Below are 21,592 nucleotides of genomic sequence, written 5' to 3'. Positions count from 1 at the left end.
CCAGATTGAGGGTATTATATCTACTGGTGAAAGTACTGGAATGCATGTATGTAGTGTTCTATACTTTTAGAGGAAGCTAGCATTAAGCATCCAATACACAATGCCCTCATGTTTCAGGGAAAGTGACTCGGGTGATCCAAATACAATTGTCATAATTAGATTTCTGATTACATAAAACTGTAACCATTGTTAATTTTATGCAAACTTGATTTCATTCTAAATAAACGTTGTTTGTACTGCAATGCTTTATTAACATACTGTGGAATAAGGTACTTTTGTGAGTGGTAATTGAAACCGTTGAAGCTATAATAATCGAATTATGTTTGACTCTCCATGAGATATATGAGATTCACTAAACCATCTGGATATTACTAAAGAGTATTTGCATAAGAACATTAAGTCATTTATCCCATAAAATTTGTTTCTGCTCTGTAAAACTGATCAGAGAATCAGAATCATGTCAGCCAAGCCAGAGAGTTTAACATTTGACATATCTATTTAAGAACTATGGATCCTGATCTTTCCGACTACCTACCTCCGACTTTGTGATTTTCTCCGTGAAGGTGAAGGTGTCGGCTGAGTTGGCCGAGTTGGCCGAGTGGGTGGAGTTAGCGGTAGAAGGTGTGACAGGGACCTCCTCCGTGGGAGTGATGTTACTATGGGGCAGTACTTGGAAGAAACACATCAGATACATCATCACTGACTTTTTGTCTGGGTTTTCCACGTCCACATCTGTAACAGGCAAAGATAACAAATAAACAAACTGAGCTTTAAAGGACTTTTTGTATACACTTTGGTGATACATTGTATAACTAGTACATACAAACACATTTTTTGACTTCTTCAATTTAACATGGAATCAATTATTAACTTCTTCACCTTACAAGGCTAAGTAAAATTAAAGATTCCTGAAAAAAACTGTTATTTCAAAGGGAAACAAATTTATTTTTCTTACATTTAGCAGCCATGTATTGTCCTTAAACAACACAATTACCCTGGTAAATCCAGTCTACCTAGCTGTATAAATGATCTCAGCATGTTATAATTTTATTGTTATTTTTTTCTGAATTAAAATCAAAGAATTTTGGACAGAACGTAGTGATTTTTCCAGTGACCCATCTGGTGACTTACCCTCTGGATCGAGCAGACGGTCAATGCCTAGTGTGTCATGTGCAATGCTGAAAGCATGGTCTAGATTCTTCTCATTGCTGTTGGTTAGGAGGTCATTGTAGTCGAACAGCTCTGGTCTGAAAAACATTGAGTTCAAGAAGCATTTGAAACTTAGTTCAATTCCGCAAATACTTGTTGAAACATGCAAAAATTAAAACAGTACATTTCGTCTATGGATTATCAAAATTAATTTTCTCTTCAAAGTTTTAAAATTTGCTATCATTTCTTGCTAATCATTAGATGACACATATATGATTATGATTAAGAGTCACCTGTTATAAAAGAGCAACAGGAAACTCAAGGTCATTGGTTACCATGGGAGCACTACCATGATTACCTACCTGAAGTGATGGAGAAGGGCATTAAAAGCCAGTCCAGATCTCCAGCTTGATGTGAAGTTCTTGATCTCTACATTTTTGTATCTATCAATAAAGCATAGAGAAATGTCAAATATGAGTAATGCCAGTAAAATCACAAAATCTCTGAAGGACAGTGGCAGCCATTGTGGATTTTCCTTCACCTGTACTCCAACTATCTGGAATACCAGACAATTACCATCTGAAGAAGAATTTTGAGTGATTAGTCTTGTCTCTTCAATCTGAAAATTGTTTTATTCCATAAATTTATTGGACCCAAACATCTCAAATATAACTGAATGATACATTGCAGACATTTTCCTTCAATGCTAGGCTATCTGAAGATAAGCAAAGAAACAACCACTCCAATATCTAGTTTGGTATATACACATGTGCTATACCTTTAAAATCATTTAAACTGACAAAATATAATTCAGTATTTCGACTGCTGTGTCTCCCTCTCTCTCGCCATAACATTGTGGGTTTCCATAAAACATGGTTTGTTATTATAATTCAAAATATGTGCTACTGCTGTAACACTTAAATACAAATTAAACTTTAAATGATCACATAATGTGTTGACGGAAACCACAGAGACAAATAATTTTTTATCGTGACAAACTGACAATCTCACATGTACAGTTACAGCGTGAAGCCAGATGGAGCCACAGATGTCGGAGTGGCAGTTGTGTCACTCTGTCACAGCACGATGCCCCCATTTCCCACTTTTTGTGAGGCAGACTGAAACGTTGATGTGTAATGTGGTGTGTTAGACCCAAACATGTGATGCACAAACAGTTTGATAGCCATTAGTCGCCTGGGAGGTTTGCCTAACATCAAACTGTTCCCGACTCCTGGTGGAGGTTTATGGAACTAGAACATAAGGTGTGAATATGGGTCTATAGGTCACCCTGGTGTGAACTGTCTTTAGACTAGCTATAAATAAACACTAGGTTGTTTTTTTCGAACTCCAAAACATTTATACTAAACGAAAATGGTATAGTTATATTACCAAACTCAGTTTTTACCTTTTTTGTTTTTCTTGAATTATGAAAATGCTTAATAAAATTATAAAAAAAAAAAAATATAGGTACAATGTATTTGTAAATTAATTTGAAGTACAAATACAACTATGTCAGTCAACTTAATGTTCCCCTCAAGAAATCAGGACCAACATTTGAAAGTCTACATCATCAGAATAGGATCATTGGTAGTCGGACCAGGTTACTGCTATCCCCATACTGATGTCACTGGCCTGGTAGCCACTTCTGAAAACTGACCAACTCTACAATGTAACAAATGAACTGTTCCACCACTCTACTTGTTTGTGTGATATAGCTTCCCAATACTAGTACTGACAGCCAACCAATTAAATATGTAGGTTTCATATATCAACAGTAGTCTACCAATCAAATGTGTCGGTTTGATGAATCAACAGTGCATATCACTCCCAAACTTCCTGAGATGCTTCAGGAAAGAAAGAAATAGACCATCAAAGGATATCCAAATGAAGTTCAAAATTTTCATATAATAAATCCTGGTGAAATTCCAATGATTGTAATTAATAAATCCCACAGAAATTCTTAAGTTGTGTTTAACATATTCCAATGAATTTTAATATACTGGAAATAAGTTCCAAAGGTCGTATTAAGGACATTCAAAAGAAGTTCCAAAGGTTGTTCAACATACTCCAATGAAATCCAACAGGCTTTGTTCAATATACACGATGAATGTGTTCACTATAATCCAACGAATTTCCAAACTTTGTGTTCAATATACTCCAATGAAGTTCCAAAGTTTGTGTTCAGTATAATCCAATGAATTTCCAAAGTTTGTGTTCAATATACTCCAATGAATTTCCAATGTTTGTGTTCACTATAATCCAATGAATTTCCAATGTTTGTGTTCAATATACTCCAATGATGTTCCAAAGTTTGTGTTCAATATACTCCAATGAATTTCCAAAGTTTGTGTTCAATATACTCCAATGAATTTCCAAATGCTGTGTTCAATATACTCCAAAGAATTTCCAAAGTTTGTGTTCAATATACTCCAATGAATTTCCAATGTTTGTGTTCAATATACTCCAATGAATTTACAATGTTTGTGTTCAATATTCTCCAATGAATATCCAAAGGCTGTGTTCAATATACTCCAATGAAGTTCCAAAGTTTGTGTTCAATATTCTCCAATGAATATCCAAAGGCTGTGTTCAATATACTCCAATGAATGTCCAAAGGCTGTGTTCAATATACTCAAATGATTTTCCAAAGTTTGTGCTCTATATAATCCAGTAAAGTTCCAAAGGCTTAGTTCAATATACTCCAATGAATTTCCATGTTTGTGATCAATATACTCCAATGAATTTCCAACGTTTGTGTTCAATATACTCTAATGAATTTCCAAAGGCTGTGTTAAATATACTCAAATGATTTTCCAAAGTTTGTGCTCTATATAATCCAGTAAAGTTCCAAAGGCTCTGTTCAATATACTCCAATGAATTTCTAAAGGCTGTGTTCAATATACTCAAATCATTTTCCAAAGTTTGTGCTCAATATACTCCAATGAATTTCCATGTTTGTGATCAATATACTCCAATGAATTTCCAACGTTTGTGTTCAATATACTCTAATGAATTTCCAAAGGCTGTGTTCAATATACTCAAATGATTTTCCAAAGTTTGTGCTCAATATAATCCAGTAAAGTTCCAAAGGCNAAGCCTACTTACTCTAGTGTGGACTGCCTACAACAGGCCAGTAGAGTCCTGTCTAGTCTAAGCCTACTTACTCTAGTGTTGACTGCTTACAACAGGCCAGTAGAGTTCTTTCTNTACTCAAATGGATTTCCAAACTTTGTGTTCAATATACTCCAATGAATTTCCAAAGGCTGTGTTCAATATACTCCAATGAATTTCCAAAGTTTGTAATCAATTTACTCCAATGAATTTCCAAAGGTTGTATTCAATATACTCCAATGAATTTCCAAAGGCTGTGTTCAATATATTCCAATGAAGTTCCAAACTTTGTGTTCAATATACTCCAATGAAGTTCCAAACTTTGTGTTCAATATATTCTAATGAAGTTCCAAAGTAGAGTCCTCTCTAGTCTTACCCTAGCGTGGACTGCCTACACCAGGCCAGTAGAGTCCTCTCCAGTCTAAGCCTACTTACTCTAGTGTGGACTGCCCACACCAGGCCAGTAGAGGCCGCTCTAGTCTAAGCCTACTTACCCTAGTGTTTATTGCCTATGCCAGGCTTGTAGAGTCCTCTCCACTCTAAACCTACTTACCCTAGTGTGGACTGCCCACACCAGGCCAGTAGAGTCCTCTCTAGTCTAAGCCTACTTACCCTAGTGTTTACTGCCTATGCCAGGCTTGTAGAGTCCTCTCCAGTCTAAACCTACTTACCCTAGTGTGGACTGCCCACACCAGGCCAGTAGAGTCCTCTCTAGTCTAAGCCTACTTACCCTAGTGTTTACTGCCTATGCCAGGCTAGTAGAGTCCTCTCCAGTCTAAACCTACTTACCCTAGTGTGGACTGCCTACACCAGGCCAGTAGAGTCCTCTTTAGTCTTTGCCTACTTACTCTAGTGTGGACTGCCTTAATCAGGCCAGTAGAGTCCTCTCCAGTCTAAGCCTTCTTACTCTAGTGTGGACTGCCTACACCAGGCCAGTAGAGTCCTGTCTAGTCTAGCCTACTTACTCTAGTGTGGACTGCCTACAACAGGCCAGTAGAGTCCTCTCTAGTCTAAGCCTACTTACCCTAGGGTTTACTGCCTATGCCAGGCTTGTAGAGTCCTCTCCACTCTAAACCTACTTACCCTAGTGTGGACTGCCCACACCAGGCCAGTAGAGTCCTCTCTAGTCTAAGCCTACTTACTATAGTGTGGACTGCCTACACCAGGCCAGTAGAATCCTCTCCAGGCTAAGCCTACTTACTATAGTGTGGACTGCCTACACCAGGCCAGTAGAATCCTCTCCAGTCTAAGCCTACTTACTATAGTGTGGACTGCCTACACCAGGCCAGTAGAATCCTCTCCAGGCTAAGCCTACTTACTATAGTGTGGACTGCCTACACCAGGCCAGTAGAATCCTCTCCAGGCTAAGCCTACTTACTATAGTGTGGACTGCCTACACCAGGCCAGTAGAATCCTCTCCAGTCTAAGCCTACTTACCCTAGCGTTTACTGCCTATGCCAGGCTAGTAGAGTCCTCTCCAGTCTAAACCCACTTACCCTAGTGTGGACTGCCTACACCAGGCCAGGCCAGTAGAGTCCTCTCCAGTCTAAGCCTACTTACTCTAGAGTGGACTGCCTACACCAGGCCAGTAGAGTCCTCTTTAGTCTTTGCCTACTTACTCTAGTGTGGACTGCCTTAATCAGGCCAGTAGAGTCCTCTCCAGTCTAAGCCTACTTACTCTAGAGTGGACTGCCTACACCAGGCCAGTAGAGTCCTCTTTAGTCTTTGCCTACTTACTCTAGTGTGGACTGCCTTCATCAGGCCAGTCGAGTCCTCTCCAGTCTAAGCCTACTTACTCTAGAGTGGACTGCCTACACCAGGCCAGTAGAGTCCTCTTTAGTCTTTGCCTACTTACTCTAGTGTGGCCTGCCTTCATCAGGCCAGTAGAGTCCTCTCCAGTCTAAGCCAACTTACTCTAGTGTGGACTGCCTACACCAGGCCAGTAGAGTTCTGTCCAGTCTAAGCCTACTTACTCTAGTGTGGACTACCTACACCAGGCCAGTAGAGTCCTCTCTAGTCTAAGCCTCCTTACTCAAGTGTGGACTGCCTACATCAGGCCAGTAGAGTCCTCTCCAGTCTAAGCCTTCTTACTCTAGTGTGGACTGCCTACACCAGGCCAGTAGAGTCCTCTTTAGTCTTTGCCTACTTACTCTAGTGTGGACTGCCTTAATCAGGCCAGTAGAGTCCTCTCCAGTCTAAGCCTACTTACTCTAGTGTGGACTGTCTACACCAGGCCAGTAGCTCTCTAGTCTTACCCTAGCGTGGACTGCCTACACCAGGCCAGTAGAGTCCTCTTTAGTCTTTGCCTACTTACTCTAGTGTGGACTGCCGTCATCAGGCCAGTAGAGTCCTCTCCAGTCTAAGCCAACTTACTCTAGTGTGGACTGCCTACACCAGGCCAGTAGCGACCTCTCTAGTCTAAGCCTACTTACTCAAGTGTGGACTGCCTACACCAGGCCAGTAGAGTCCTCTCCAGTCTAAGCCTACTTACTACTTACTCTAGTGTGAACTGCCCACACCAGGCCAGTAGAGTCCTCTCTAGTCTAAGACTACTTACTCAAGTGTGGACTGCCTACACCAGGCCAGTAGGGTCCTCTCCAGTCTAAACCTACTTACCCTAGTGTGAACTGCCCACACCAGGCCAGTAGAGTCCTCTCTAGTCTAAGACTACTTACTCTAGTGTGGACTGCCTACACCAGGCCAGAAGAGTCCTCTCTAGTCTAAGCCTACTTACTCAAGTGTGGACTGCCTACACCCGGCCAGTAGAGTCCTGTCCAGTCTAAGCCTACTTACTCTAGTGTGGACTGTCTACACCAGGCCAGTAGAGTCCTCTCAAGGTTGGTCTGTTTAAGGTCATCCATCAGGTCCTTCATCACATCCTTTACCTACAGACATACAAGCAGACCATTACATCTAACAGTCAAACAGAAGACCATTTATGATTAGAAAGTCTTTCCTTTATTTAACATCTCCTCAAAAGTTACTTCCAGGAAGTTTTTGTCAAGTTTCAGCCAAAAGAATATGTATTTGAAAGCTGACACAATTTTTGTTTGCTCTGCCAACCTTTTTTTTCTTGCAGGTCACAATGGTCAACAAAACAGTTACATGTGGCTAGCCAATATTTTTACCTGAAGGTCATCAGAATTTCAACTCAAATGTCCACCTGAAGGCTGTTTGTGGTTGACCTATAATTTTACTTGAGGGTTGTTAGGGTTTGAATAATATGTCCACCTGAAGGCTGTTTGTGGTTGACCTATAATTTTACTTGAGGGTTGTTATAGGGTTTGAATAATATGTCCACCTGAAGGCTGTTTGTGGTTGACCTATAATTTTACTTGAGGGTTGTTATAGGGTTTGAATAATATGTCCACCTGAAGGCTGTTTGTGGTTGACCTATAGTTTTACTTGAAGGTTGTTACGGTTTATGTTCACCTGAGATGACTTTTGTTTCACCTATACCTTTACCTGGCCTATATTTGACCTATCTATTTATTTAAAGGTCATAAGACCTTGAGGTCATGTGACTTACCTGCCAGTGCAGGATGATGCTCCAGACGAGTCCGAGGGTCAGTTTGGGGTTACCGTCCACTATGTCATTGCTGCTAATGTTCACCAACTTGATCTGAAAACAATCAATTGTATTCATATTCAATTTGTAACATTTAATTTTATTCTTTAATACACATTCTATATGAATGAATGAACCCTTTACCCTCTCACAATGTCAACAAAATCAGTTTTTCAATTTTCATCTTTTTTGAGGCTAATTTTCTAGGAATACCTTGGAAATAAAATTCTATTACCTTTCTTACTTAAAAAGTCACAACATGGGAGTTTCTAACACAACAATTAAACAGTTTGTTGATTGACAGTGAGACAAGGTAGTTCTTTCCTTACATTCTTACTAGACTGCTGACCATGGACTGTTGTGTACAAGGTCAGTAGGATGGGTAACACAACCACACTCTACTCAGGACCAACTTAATGAATGTCTTGTTCACTTAAAAAGTTGTTAATCAACATTTAAGATATTCAAAATAAAATAATCCGGAAATATATATATGTGCTTCTTATCTTTTGATGATTATATGTATATAATTACATTGTGACATAAAACTAGGTTATAATTATGAATTTGAAAAGCTTTAGAAAAATAAGCTTTACAAAATAAGTTATTCCTAGCTTTATAACCTTACTATGTCAATATTGCCAATTTTTTTTAAATTGACATATTTGAAAATCATTTTTGGAAATTGACAAATATTTTTGTTCTTCTTGCTTTGAAGTAATCATTATTAATTCCTCTCTGTGTACACTTAGTTTTACAGGTTAATATTTATGGAAACACAACAGATCAAATTTTACAATAAATTGTAATTAAGTTGACAAGGCTTTGATGAACTCGAGATGGGTGTTAAATAGTTGCATTAAATCCTAACCCCGACCCAGGACATGATCAGTGTAAGTGCTAATAGATCACCGACACACTAAGCTAGGAGGATCAATACCTCAACTTGTCAATAGGGGGAGCCACGATCTGAAGATGAACCCAAAGCTACAATCTGAAGATGAAAGTATCTCGGGGCATCCAATTTTTCAGTCACATCTAACTTAGCTGAAAAAAATGTTTAAGGGTCTTGGGAACATTAACATATCTTTTTTCTAAATTGCAAAATTGGAAAATCCACCAAAGGTTAATACCTGGTGAAAAGTATTTTGTCTTTCTTATTTTCTGTCCAAAATGAGTACATAGAGTATGCTATTTAGAACCTTTGATAGATCTGAGAAATTTCTGATTCCAAAGAATCTGTAAGTCTCATTTCCTTCGGGGAAAGCAAAAAATCCTTTTTCTACATCTCCTTCTGTCAGGACTGTTAACAGTTTCTCAAACAACATATTTTCAAAAGAGTATTTCAGATGTTGGTAAACAACAGTATAATGTATTACAACATCCGAGTCTAATCTTGGACATCTAACAAAGTACCGTTTCATTCAAAACCACAGTTCATAGATCAGATGAACATAACGGTTTTAACGGTAGGAAATAAAATGTCTGATCTTTTCACACTACGTGCTTGAACACCCACTGACATTTTCTTTCTGGTAATTAACAGTTTCAAGTGCTTTTTATAAACACGTTGTTGTTGCAATGAAGAGAAACGGATGGTATTAGAGATAACTTGCCAGGTAGGGACGCTCTGAACAACTACAATTAAAATGGTGTTGTTTCTTTATGTCGCTTTCATATCTTACAGTTACTTCTGCATATTATCTGTGCTAAAGCCAAGTAAAACATACGCATGTTTTGTTTTCTTTGAAAACGTTGGAAAGATTCAGTTAGCCAAAATGTATGTAGATGGTTATGTTTTTTAAAACTTTGACTCAAAACAAATAGTCTAAATTTACGTAAGGCATCAGCAGAAAATTTGGGTCCGGAATAAAAAGAAAAAGGGAAACCTAGATAGATTATGATAAATTTACTTTTTTGTAAAATGTTTCAAAAACTTAATCTGGAACAATAATCTTCTTCTTACCAAAACAATAAAGCCAAATGTCAATACATGGAAAACCTAAAGGAAATTGTTTTCTTGGAAAACGACAGTGTTTTGTGCTGTTCTATCTCTGTTGGAGGTGGGTCCCCGCCATCAGACTTCATTTGAGGGTGGGGCTGCAAACGTAGCTCTACAAGTGTGAGCTTATTACTTTCAGTAATCCATGATCATGTACTTCTTAGAAAACATCACTTCTTGGCCTTGGTATTTTGGACAGACAGTTGTGGTACTGTTTGTTTACCCTACTGTCTGTGGTATGGTATGTATGTAGGCCTGATTGATATGTTGAGGAGGAGGAGGAGGGGGGGGGGGCTTTAAGCCACCCTACACTACACTCTATAACTAGTAGGGCGGACAGGGTAAGTATAAGTACCAGTACTTCACACCACTCTGTCTTCATTACAAACATGAAAGGTTTCAGGAGCTGTGTGGTGATTATTCAGGGTTTACTATGGTTTAAAGGTCACCACATTCCATCAGCCAATCAATGCCATTGTAACAACATGGTGTTTGAGGTCATGTCAGAACATAACTCTTTACTTGGGTCACCTACATATGTACTGGTATTTTTGTTTGTGTCTTCATGCAAATATTTCATCAATTTTTTGGGGGTTTAATGTCTTTGGCACAACAGCTAAGGTCAGATGCTGACCTGTGTCCAGTTTGGATTCATCAACTCATGGGACACCTTAAAGTGTAAATACACTGAAATGTCACACCCTGGAGAAGGCAGCATGACACCGCATCCAGTCACATAGGAAGACATTGTCTATTGAAAACAGCAGATAAAATTTTAGGATGAAGAAGTTGAACCAAAAACAGGCCATTCAGAAAGCCATTTTTACATTCCATTGACCAATCGACATCAGTATAACTTTTATTGACGGTCATTCCATTGACCAATCAATATCATTGTAACTTTCATTTAAGGTCGTTCCATACGACCAATCAGCAATATTATAACATTTATTTAAGGCCGTTCCATTGACCAATCACAATTAGGATAAAATTAGTACTTTAAGATAAAGCTTTACTCTGGCCACGTTTTGAGAATGTCACTAAGTAGTGAATGAGGATGATAATGCTTCCGTTTCAAGTCTGACATTTCCTGCTGACATTGAAATTGCACTCAGGTTTAGATTTTACACATTTTCCAAAGGTTGTGCTTGAGAGAGAAATCTGTCTTCGCTGATCGGGGCTCATGTTTGCCAGGTCATAAACCTTTGTATGTATGATGTTAAAATGTTAGTCTTTGATACGAAAGTTTGTTTCAAATAATGCTGCAGTCAAAACAAAGAAGTCAGTGTTGCTCTTAGCTTGGTCAAACTGTCTCCTTAACAAGTCTACATGGGGAGTAACTCCATGTGTACACACTCTGGGGGATGAAAAACATCAACCTGACCTTTGACTGGAGAGGGGGGAGGTATCTGATAAAACCTAATCAGCATTCCAAGGTGGTACTAGACATAACTAAAGCCAGTACCTGAGTAACGCTTGTATGGAAAAGCTGGACCGGCCTAACAGACACGTGGTGTAACTCTTCAAACTGTGGAACCTTGCCTTAATCTGACAATTAGGTTTCTGAAAAACTGTCTTGAAGAAAGTTGTTTCCAGATACCACCTTCAAAGACCAGATCTTTTACATAGCATGTGTCCAGAGAAGAAATGTTTAGAGTCTAGATTATTGAGACTAAACGGTTGATAAGGTCCCAAGGTCCGTGACAGTAGATTGATACGGATCCAGTCCAATTTTTCCATCCCACCCTGAACTCTGTTTATACTTGCACTTTACAGCCACAAAGATTCCATTCAGTTTCCCAACATGTACAGAGATTTATGGAGACATATTGTTCAACCTTACTGCAATATTCTGTATTTTATTCCCAATTAGAGTGTATTCGAGATAATGTTGTATCCTCAAGAATTCATTGCTGAAGCCTCATCCATGAATTTCCAGCAGGGCAGCCTCCCTAAACTAACCATAGTCTGTGTACAATAACGCTGACTGTATTGTACCGACAACATGAATTCCCAGCAGGACAGCCTCCCTATACTAACCATCGTCTGTGTACAATGACGCTGCCTGCATTGTACAGACAACATGGATTTCCAGCGGGGCAGCCTCCCTATACTAACCACAGTCTGTGTACAAAGACGCTGACTGTATTGTACAGACAACATGACTTTCCAGCAGGGCAGACTCCCTATACTAACCATCGTCTGTGTACAATGACGCTGACTTCATTGTGCAGACAACATGAATTTCCAGCATGGCAGCCTCCCTAAACTAACCATAGTCTGTGTACAATGTCGCTGACTGCATTGTACCGACAACATGAATTCCCAGCAGGGCAGCCTCCCTATACTCACCATAGTCTGTGTACAATGTCGCTGACTGCATTGTACCGACAACATGAATTTCCAGCATGGCAGCCTCCCTAAACTAACCATAGTCTGTGGACAATGACGCTGACTGTATTGTACAGACAACATAAATTTCCAGCAGGGCTGCAGCCTCCCTATACTAACCATAGTCTGTGTACAAAGACGCTGACTGCATTGTACAGACAACATGAATTTCCAGCAGGACAGCCTCCCTATACTAACCACAGTCTGTGTACAATGACGCTGACTGCATTGTACAGACAACATGAATTTCCAGCAGGGCAGCCTCCCTATACTAACCATAGTCTGTGTACAATGACGCTGACTGTATTGTACAGACAACATAAATTTCCAGCAGGGCAGCCTCCCTATACTAACCATAGTCTGTATACAATGATGCTGACTGCATTGAACAGACAACATGAATTTCCAGCAGGGCAGCCTCCCTATACTAACCATAGTCTGTATACAATGATGCTGACTGCATTGTACAGACAACATGAATTTCCAGCAGGGCAGCCTCCCTATACTAACCAAAGCCTGTGTACAATGACGCTGACTGCATTGTACAGACAACATGCACATGTCATTTACTTCTCACGTCTGGCAAAAAAAAGTAAACAGATGTTTGTCGGTACTCTGCCATATATCTCCATGTTTCATCTTATACTCAGATAAAAGTGACGAATGTCGCATCACTTATAGAGATTGGACGGACTACAGACATAATTAAGTGTGACACAAATATTGTCGGTTTGTGAGTGTAATGTCAGGGGATACACATGTTTGATACGCATCACAGGAACCAGGGTCACACGACAAGGAGGAACAATGCTGCCTAGGGGGATGAAAGCATGAATGAATGAATAAATGGGAAAATAAATAAAAGTAAAACATGGTGGACAGATGGGAAGAACAAATCAATCAATAAATTATCTTGTTTTTTGTTGTTGTTTTTTTATCTCCATACCAAAAACTAAATTATCATTGTTCATTTTTACTTTTTACTTCTATTGAAAGAGATAAAATAAGCAAACCACACTCATGTGTAGTAAACATTGTGCCATTTTGACGCAATTTTCTGGATATTTCTTTTCTTTTTTGCAAATCATTTAAATGAATTATTGGCAAAGTTTGGCGGTATTTTCTAAATTTGAAAGAAATCCCCATCGATACTTGAATGACAGCATGAGTTAAATGGAATGAAAAAATTATTTCAAAAAAGTGCCTTACTGATGAAATGAACAAAACTACAGATGATGAAGGAATGAAGTAAGAAGCTATGTATGTTATATAAACTCCCACATATTGGTAACACTTTCACACACCCAATCTGTTCTCAACCTGACACAACCCAAAGATGGAGGCAAACTTGAAAGCTTAAGGTTATAACTGAAGTTTGTAAGTAATAAGCTCTTTTTTCTTACGACCAGCACACAAACTTAAGACCTATGTCTACAAACAACTTTATCCCTAGACGTACTGAAGGTTTCTACATCAATGGATTCTCTGTAATATCGGCTGGTGAGGAAAACTGGTTTGTTTTTCATCTATACAACAAATTCAGATTAATCCCATGGTATATTTGATTCTCAATACTGCAGACAGACAACCAGCTAGGAAGCAATATCGCCACATAGTTACCATAGCGTAACAAATCACTCTCTACCCGATCACCTGGAGCTGGTTAGTCCAAAGAATTCCCGAAACACTTGGACCTGTATCGGACTAGCCCTGGCTACAGGTGCAAGAGAATTAAAATAGGAGTTTTTGCTTTTTGTACCTCTGCACCAAGAGAGCGGCATTTCTGTTTTATAATGCCAATTTAATCAGAGGATCACCACCAACCAGTTTACACTGAAACAGCCACATTCCACACTCATAACTGTCGAAAACGTGCATGTCTAATCAACCTGGTATCTACATGTCAGTCAAACAGAATTTCCTTAACTATATCTTTATTGTTTTCTCTCTTTAAGAAATGATTGAGGAATTATGTACACCTGTATTTTACATTACGGGGTCGTTAAGGATCCCTGTTTCACTGCAGACAAAACACAAAAGAGTTCCACTGTTTTTCATGCTTGCAGTAACCTCCCCTTAATAACTGTAGTATATTACTGTTGTCCAGGTAGATGAGGTGGTTATAGCGACAGTATAATGATTGGAGGCCAAGGGTTCAAATCTCAGTTGATGGTTCTTTTTTATATTTAGGACCCTGTTGTTGATTATTTTTTTGTTTATTTCATTTTTATACAGTTTTCATGAAAGTTCTGCAAAGGATGAATTTTTTCAGTTTTTGACAGTGGTATGGAGGTCCTTAAGTGATTAGATAATTTTTTCATAAAGGTTGGCAAGGTCTGATTTTCGTTTCAAAAATATCTTATCAAAGCTATGTTAACCCTTTCACCCCTATGTAACTTTAGTAGACTTTTCCTTGCATTGATAAGGATGAGTCCATTATGGTCTACAGAGGTGAAAGGGTAAAGCCTCAAAACAATGTCCAATGCCTAGTTACAGTTTTTGACAGTGGTATGGAGATCCTTAAATGCTTTTTCCTGATTTTCTATAAGAATTTCTATAACTTGATCACTGCTTTACAATAATAGGAGATACCAGAGGCTGGTAAATAGCTATTAGCACAACACATTTGTATTTATATAACAGGAAAATAGTCTACAAATCTTAAAAAATCTGTAAAATGTTAAGGATTTCTCAAAACCAAATTACTTTTAACCAAAACATACCATTACAATTTTGAACATAATCTAAGCATTCACATTAGAAAGATTAGTTCAGAATTACTCAGAACTGTTTCAAGATGTGTATTAATATGATGGTAAAGGGACGATGCTTCAATTTCTTTTGATTTCATGAAATAAAATATGCTTTACATTTAAAACAGCATGATCATATTAATCAAAATTTTATGATAGGAAATTAATGACGCTTAACTTCTGCAAAACATCTTTCATTTTATTTATAAAAAAAAATGGTTAAATGCATCAGCACCTGATCATTATAAACTCATTCATCCCTGAAGACACATTTGAAAATGCTGAAATAGTTCATTTTGAAATTCCAGGGGTGAATGAGTTAACCTGCAAATGATATTTTTTCTGTTCCATAAGTAATCAAGCCTAATGTCTTCTTCCTGTAAAACCTATATATATATCTAGATAATAAGGTTCTTACAACAGAGGGGAGGTAACTCCAGCAGACCTACTCACATTGAAGCTGTTCGCCAGTAGAAATAAGGCCTGGTTTATATTGTTGATGTGATGGACGCGTAGTTTACCCTTCTCCCTTTTCTGTAGGATGGAAAATACACAGGAATAAGAATTAGTTTCACTTCATGTATGTTAAACCTATTGTCAAAATCTTGTATACTTTGAAGAACTTGTAAAATTATTCTTCAAACATCAATGTTCTCAAAAACTTTTGGCAACTTTACTACAGAACAGAATGTTATTCATATTACTTGAGAACACTCTTCATTCTTTTATTGTAATGGAGATAAACAACAAGTTACTCTGTGTTATGGGATAACTTTGGTTGCAGTACAGCTTATATTCTTAGTTCCTATGGTATTAAAAAACAAAACCAACTTAACACTGCTATGACATTTAGTCTTCTGAGACAAGTTCGTATGATGTAGAAAGCACTACTTCAGATGTTTTATAACCTGATAGCTATAACCAGATGATCTTTATAGACAGGTGGTCATTATAGACAGATGGTCTTTATAGACTGGTGGTCTTTATAGACATGTGGTCATTATAGACAGGTGGTCTTTATAGATGGGTGGTCTTTATAGACATGTGGTCCTTATAGACAGGTGGTCCTTATAAACAGGTGGTATAGGGAGTCACAGTCATTAGAAGCATTAACTACACTCACCATTTTGGTGCCACTGAGGACCTCCAGCAGAGATAACAGGTTTGTGCCATCCCTGAGGTCTGTAAACAGGTCTTCTATCGGTGTCCTGTTGGCCTGGAAAACACAGTCAAAGGGAGAATAGGTTAAACTTCAAACAATTTTCCTCAAAGAAGTTTCACAGAGGTATTGAAAAAATAATTACCTCTGTTACAGAAATGTTGAGAATCCTGAGCCATTAAATCTGATATTGTGTCTTTCACCTCAACCTGTATAAGTCCTGATTAAATGTTTTGACATTTGGCTCTATAAATATTTTCCATATTTCATTTCTCAGTTCCAGATTTCATTTCTCAGTGTAGGTAAGTTGCAAAGTCTAACTGCTAATAAGGTTTTAATTAACGCTAATAGTATCTCTCTGAGACAAGAGGTGGATAAGGTGAAGATATATGTCCGTACCTTGCCTAGTTGGGAGTTTATCCATTTGGTAAATGTCTTTTTCTGTACATCTTCTCTTTCATCTGCAAAACACAACAAAATGAAGTTTTTTTTAAAAAGCAAAAACTACATTTCAATATGTTAAATTGTTGTTTGCTTTGATTTGTTTGATGATAATGATGATGATTTATTAATCATCTTATTAATGACCTAACCCTTTCACCCCTATTTAACTTTTGTAAACTCTACCATGCATTGATCTGGATGAGTCCATTATGGTCCACAGTGGTGAAAGGGTTAACCTGATAGTGTTTTATGCTCTCCCATAAAATAGCTAGAATACTTATACCTGTTCATAAACTGTTGGTTCCAATAAAACATTAAAATGGCTAGAATGTGTTATACCTGTTCATAAACTGCTGGTTCCAATAAAACATAAAAATGGCTAGAATGTGTTATACCTGTTCATAAACTGCTGGTTCCAATAAAACATAAAAATGGCTAGAATGTGTTATACCTGTTCATAAACTGCTGGTTCCAATAAAACAGTTTTTAATGAATCTTTGAATTTTGTACTATCTTCAAAGCGAAACTCGAGGGACCCTAGAGAGTAATGATGCTCAATGTGAACATTATTTATCATTATATATATATGATGTATAAAACAGAAGATTTCTATTTCAGGCCATAACCTTGAACATTCTACAAAGGGAAACATACCAGTAACAAATGCCATAGAATCTGCACAGAATATCATTCTGTTGAATTGTTTTTATGGTTTGGAAAATTAATTTCTGAATTATTTGTTTTTACATAATTAATATAACCTGCTTTACTGTACAGTATACATAAATAGGGCTCCAAAACAAGATATACAGGACGATGATACCGTAAAAAATATTATATCAGCAGTATTGTTACTTTTGTGCCTCTCAAGGAATCTCTGATGCCAATTTGTGTTTTACACAGAAATATATGTTTTTTGAAGTAAATTTCCTCAAGAAAGAAAGGTGTGGATGTGCTTATTGATGATTGTACCTATTGATCAGATGTATCCCCGAGAGCTCAAATTTGACTGGTCCTATACAAGTATGTTTATCGTACACACAAAGAGCGAGAAGTAGTATCGACTACCTGATAATTAGTACAGATTAACGTCCAGTAACCTTAGAACCAATCATAAAAGCCATTGACAGCCAAAAAATGGCAAGACTTCATAAACAAATATCGAACAAGGTCAACAGAAAAGTTTAATCATCAATGGTAAATGACTATCCTGGATTCATTGATTTGTAAAATGGTCTCCATTACAACTATCAAAGTAAGGGGAGATAACTGTAAATCCATCACGCCAAGTATTACAATACAGTATCTCAATTCTCGTCTACCTCAAAATGAGGCTCCTCTATCCTGAAGAATACTTGTCATCTCGAGCTTATTGTCAACGAAGATGGTCAAGCCTATAAACCTGTCTAAATTGACCATTAAAGTTATCTATGTAAACCACTCTGTTAACACTGATCGGTCAAACTAATCCTGCGACCATTAAGCTGTATAAAGGAATCAATCTAACTGGCCTGTAAGACTAGAAACACTGTTTATAATGTTCATTGCATTCAGTTTTATACAAAATATATCTGTCCATTGAAACAAAATCTTATCTGAGGTAAGGAATTTTGATGGATTTTCATTGACCATGAGTCAGAAACTGACTTTCTCAAGCTGGTCTTGGTCCAGATCAAAGAAACCGCATTCAACAGTAGCATTGTACTTTCGTAAGAATCAAATGATATTGTCTCAATGATTCTCCAGTCCAACTCTTCAGTTCTTCACAGACAACAATCACTGCCCATGAATCTACTTGATAACATTACAGCATCTCTCCAATTTTTGTTTTATCAAAACTGAAAGTACTCCTAGATTTACACGACTAAGCGTTCACAACATACAGAAAAGTCTTGAAAGTGTATAATATAAATAGTTATAAGTTCCCAACACATACTGTTAAACTAATATCTGAAGTTTGTGATGTATCTAGCCACAGCGTTTGGCTCCAGTAAGTTATATACCTCACACAGGTAGATAATTAATCACTGGAACAGCTGAATTTACCTTCCTACACAGGTAAATGTATGTGTAAGATGTGTAAATAATGACTTAATTGACATTTAAAGACATGTTTAAAGACCAATAAAAAATAATTTAACACCATACTTCATTGATTTTATTGTTTCTTTTGAAAAACACTGCACACAGACAACTTAGTGAACAAATTACGTTTTCTGTAATCTGTCAAGAAAATGAAAGTGCTTCAACACAATTATTAAAGTATCTTTAAGATTTGGTGACTTATAAACAGATAGATAATAAAATATTATATGCCTCCTCAACTTTGATCAAGTTCTTAATACCTTTCTCTAAACAAGCTTTTCATTCTAACAGTTTAGCATCTGAGAAGGGAGCTAACTCCTCACAGCTTACATTAGCATCTGAGAAGGGAGCTAACTCCTCACAGCTGATACTTTTATTATAAATGGAAAATTCAGCAACTATTAATTTCAATTCAACTTCAAGACTAACCTCCATTGGAATTTTCAACAGATATTCCAGTAAAAATTTGAAAATGCAATATAGATAAAAAATAAAATGAAAAATGAAAAAAATCATGATATTGCATTTTTCAAATGAAATCATAAAAAAATCATAAAATGTTCAAAGAACTTTTCATTTACAACCTTAAAAGACAATGTTCAGATACTCGATAATACAGGATGAATGGACTCCTGACCTAAAAGTGACCTTTGAGATGACCCCTCATTAATGGTGATGGAGTACATGACTTGATATGAGAAGACCCCTCTGCCGTACTGTGTTGTTGGATATTTAATCAATCAAACTCAACAGATTATCTGTAATGAACTGACTGGTGAAAATCAGCCTTAATGGTATTACATCGTCCTAATTAGTTATCAGGGACAAATAACCGGAGTAGACCCAAGGGACAAACCTCACATTATCTGTGCATGCAGACCAACTAGACTTCCATATAGAGCCTTTGTCCCAAGGTCAGACTTATAATAATTAGAGGGACAAATCCTTATGGACTTATGGACCAGACTGTCCAAATGAAGCGGACTTAGAGGGACAAATCTGTACAGACCAAATAGACCTCCAAAGAGACCCTTAAAATTTGTCCGGAGGTCAGACTTATAATAATATGAGTTAAGATCTGGAGGGAACGATCAGATTTATGTTTCTATTGAAGAATTTGTGACAATTTTTCTCCTTGAAACACTAAAAGTCAGATAGTAAACATTCTATATATGAGGGTAATGAAATATCTATAAAATATACACATATATGATATAGGTCAGGTTATGATTCAGCTGTTACTTGCTATGAAACTATACATAAGGGCTTCAGCCATCCATAAAATAGTGACCGTGACAATATTTAATAGACTAAAGCTTGGTCATGTCAGGATGACTATATTCATTATGTATATGATGTATAATGTCATCCAGCAGAGTCTGTGAATAGCCTTTAAACACTAGATAATATTTACCTGCAAAAACTGACCCATATACTATAATATATAAATTTCAATAAAATGAACACATTCTTTACCAGATGGTATTGATTTTCTGTTTTTCAGAAGGTGCTGGAGGGGGGAACCAAAACTTTTTCTTTATTACAGCATACCTCTGTTGTGTAAATATTATGTTACGGGAGCGACCTATATGCGGGGTTTGTGTAGATTTTGAGGATTATAAATTCTCAACATTTTATGTCGTCACACCTGACCTAGTTGATAACTATACAGGTAAAAGGTACAGGTAAATATCGGAAGGTATGGGACACTGCATAAACATGATCCTACACCAGGTAATGTTCCTTTTAATGGCTGTGAGTATAATCATTCTCATCCTCAATATAGCTATCTCTTAGCCAGGACATCCTGTTAAACTGTCTCGAAGCAAGAATCACTTACAATAATCCTACATAAATTGTTGGTAAATGTCCTCATTGTAGTCTGTTCAAATATGATACAGTCAAAAGTTTGAAAAAAATGACAAAATTTTATAACGCTGTTGTGGTTCACAAGATCAATTTCTACAGATGTATTTCTCTACATTTTCAACTGTTGTTTTCAATGTTAGAATTTCCCACCAAGATGAACCCTGTTTGACATTGACAATGCCGTTTGATCTTCATCTCATCTATATTACAATCAACATATTCAATGATAATCAGAGTAATCAATCTTAATTGGTTGGATTTGGAACTATGAAAAATTTCAAAATTAATTATAATTTAATTAACAAGAGGCCCATGGGCCTTAACGGTCACCTGATATATTTATACAGAGAGTTGATTTTGTTTTTAACATGAACAGAAATATCATTCAAAGTGACAAAAAACAATAAAACCACCTTATTCAATATCTAGCATACAGATTTAAGACTAAAAAGTATTTGAAACTAGCACCTCTGATCTAAACATGGAAAATGAAGAAATTTTAGCACACTGACTCCTTTGGGCCCCACCCTACAGCCCTTGGGGGGAGGGCTGGCTCAAAATTTTCAAAGTATCAAACTGTCAACTCAAGGTTATAATTCCAATCAAGTTATTAACATGTAATATTCAAAGTATCATTTGCCATTATAAACCAAAATAAATTTGCAATCCGATCAACAACGTATTAAAATTAAAATGTTCAGCTAATCCATAAACAGCAAGATATGCTGATTTTCGTTCACCACATTTGAATTGCTTCGCTATAGCGCTGTCGGGGAACATAGCTTGAAACAAGTGACTTGCCGTTTCGGAAGATTTATATGACTGGTGATCAGTAACTAACTTCATTGTCCACATCAGTTCTGCCTTTACAACAGCTTCACTCAGTTGAAATTTACTTTGGGTAGGCTTAGCTGCTGGATTTGCTGGTGCTGCAGGAACTCGCAAATGTTCAGTGTCATTGTCTTTTGAAGCACCACGATCACCACTTTCCTCACTTTTCATCGTGAAAAATGATTCGAGCTCCACTGATGTAGTTTTGGCACATTTTCGATGTTTTTCAG

General features: G+C 37.2%; 1 protein-coding gene across 1 annotated transcript in view; it reads right to left on the bottom strand.

The window, feature by feature from the left end:
• LOC110451606 (dystrophin-like) overlaps positions 1–21,592 on the bottom strand; it is a 172,870-nt gene that overhangs the window by 111,728 nt on the left and 39,550 nt on the right. The window contains exons 2-9 of the mRNA XM_021499727.1: positions 16,533–16,594; positions 16,098–16,190; positions 15,428–15,508; positions 7,790–7,882; positions 7,054–7,145; positions 1,512–1,592; positions 1,132–1,247; positions 536–732 (exon numbers count right to left, since the gene is read on the bottom strand). Coding sequence (XP_021355402.1) covers positions 536–732; positions 1,132–1,247; positions 1,512–1,592; positions 7,054–7,145; positions 7,790–7,882; positions 15,428–15,508; positions 16,098–16,190; positions 16,533–16,594 — 815 coding nt within the window. The remainder of the gene's footprint in view (positions 1–535; positions 733–1,131; positions 1,248–1,511; positions 1,593–7,053; positions 7,146–7,789; positions 7,883–15,427; positions 15,509–16,097; positions 16,191–16,532; positions 16,595–21,592) is intronic.

The sequence above is a fragment of the Mizuhopecten yessoensis genome, unplaced genomic scaffold, assembly GCF_002113885.1.
Source record: "Mizuhopecten yessoensis strain PY_sf001 unplaced genomic scaffold, ASM211388v2 scaffold6135_1, whole genome shotgun sequence".
NCBI lineage: Eukaryota > Metazoa > Mollusca > Bivalvia > Pectinida > Pectinidae > Mizuhopecten > Mizuhopecten yessoensis.
This window is presented reverse-complemented; position numbering and strand designations above follow the sequence as displayed.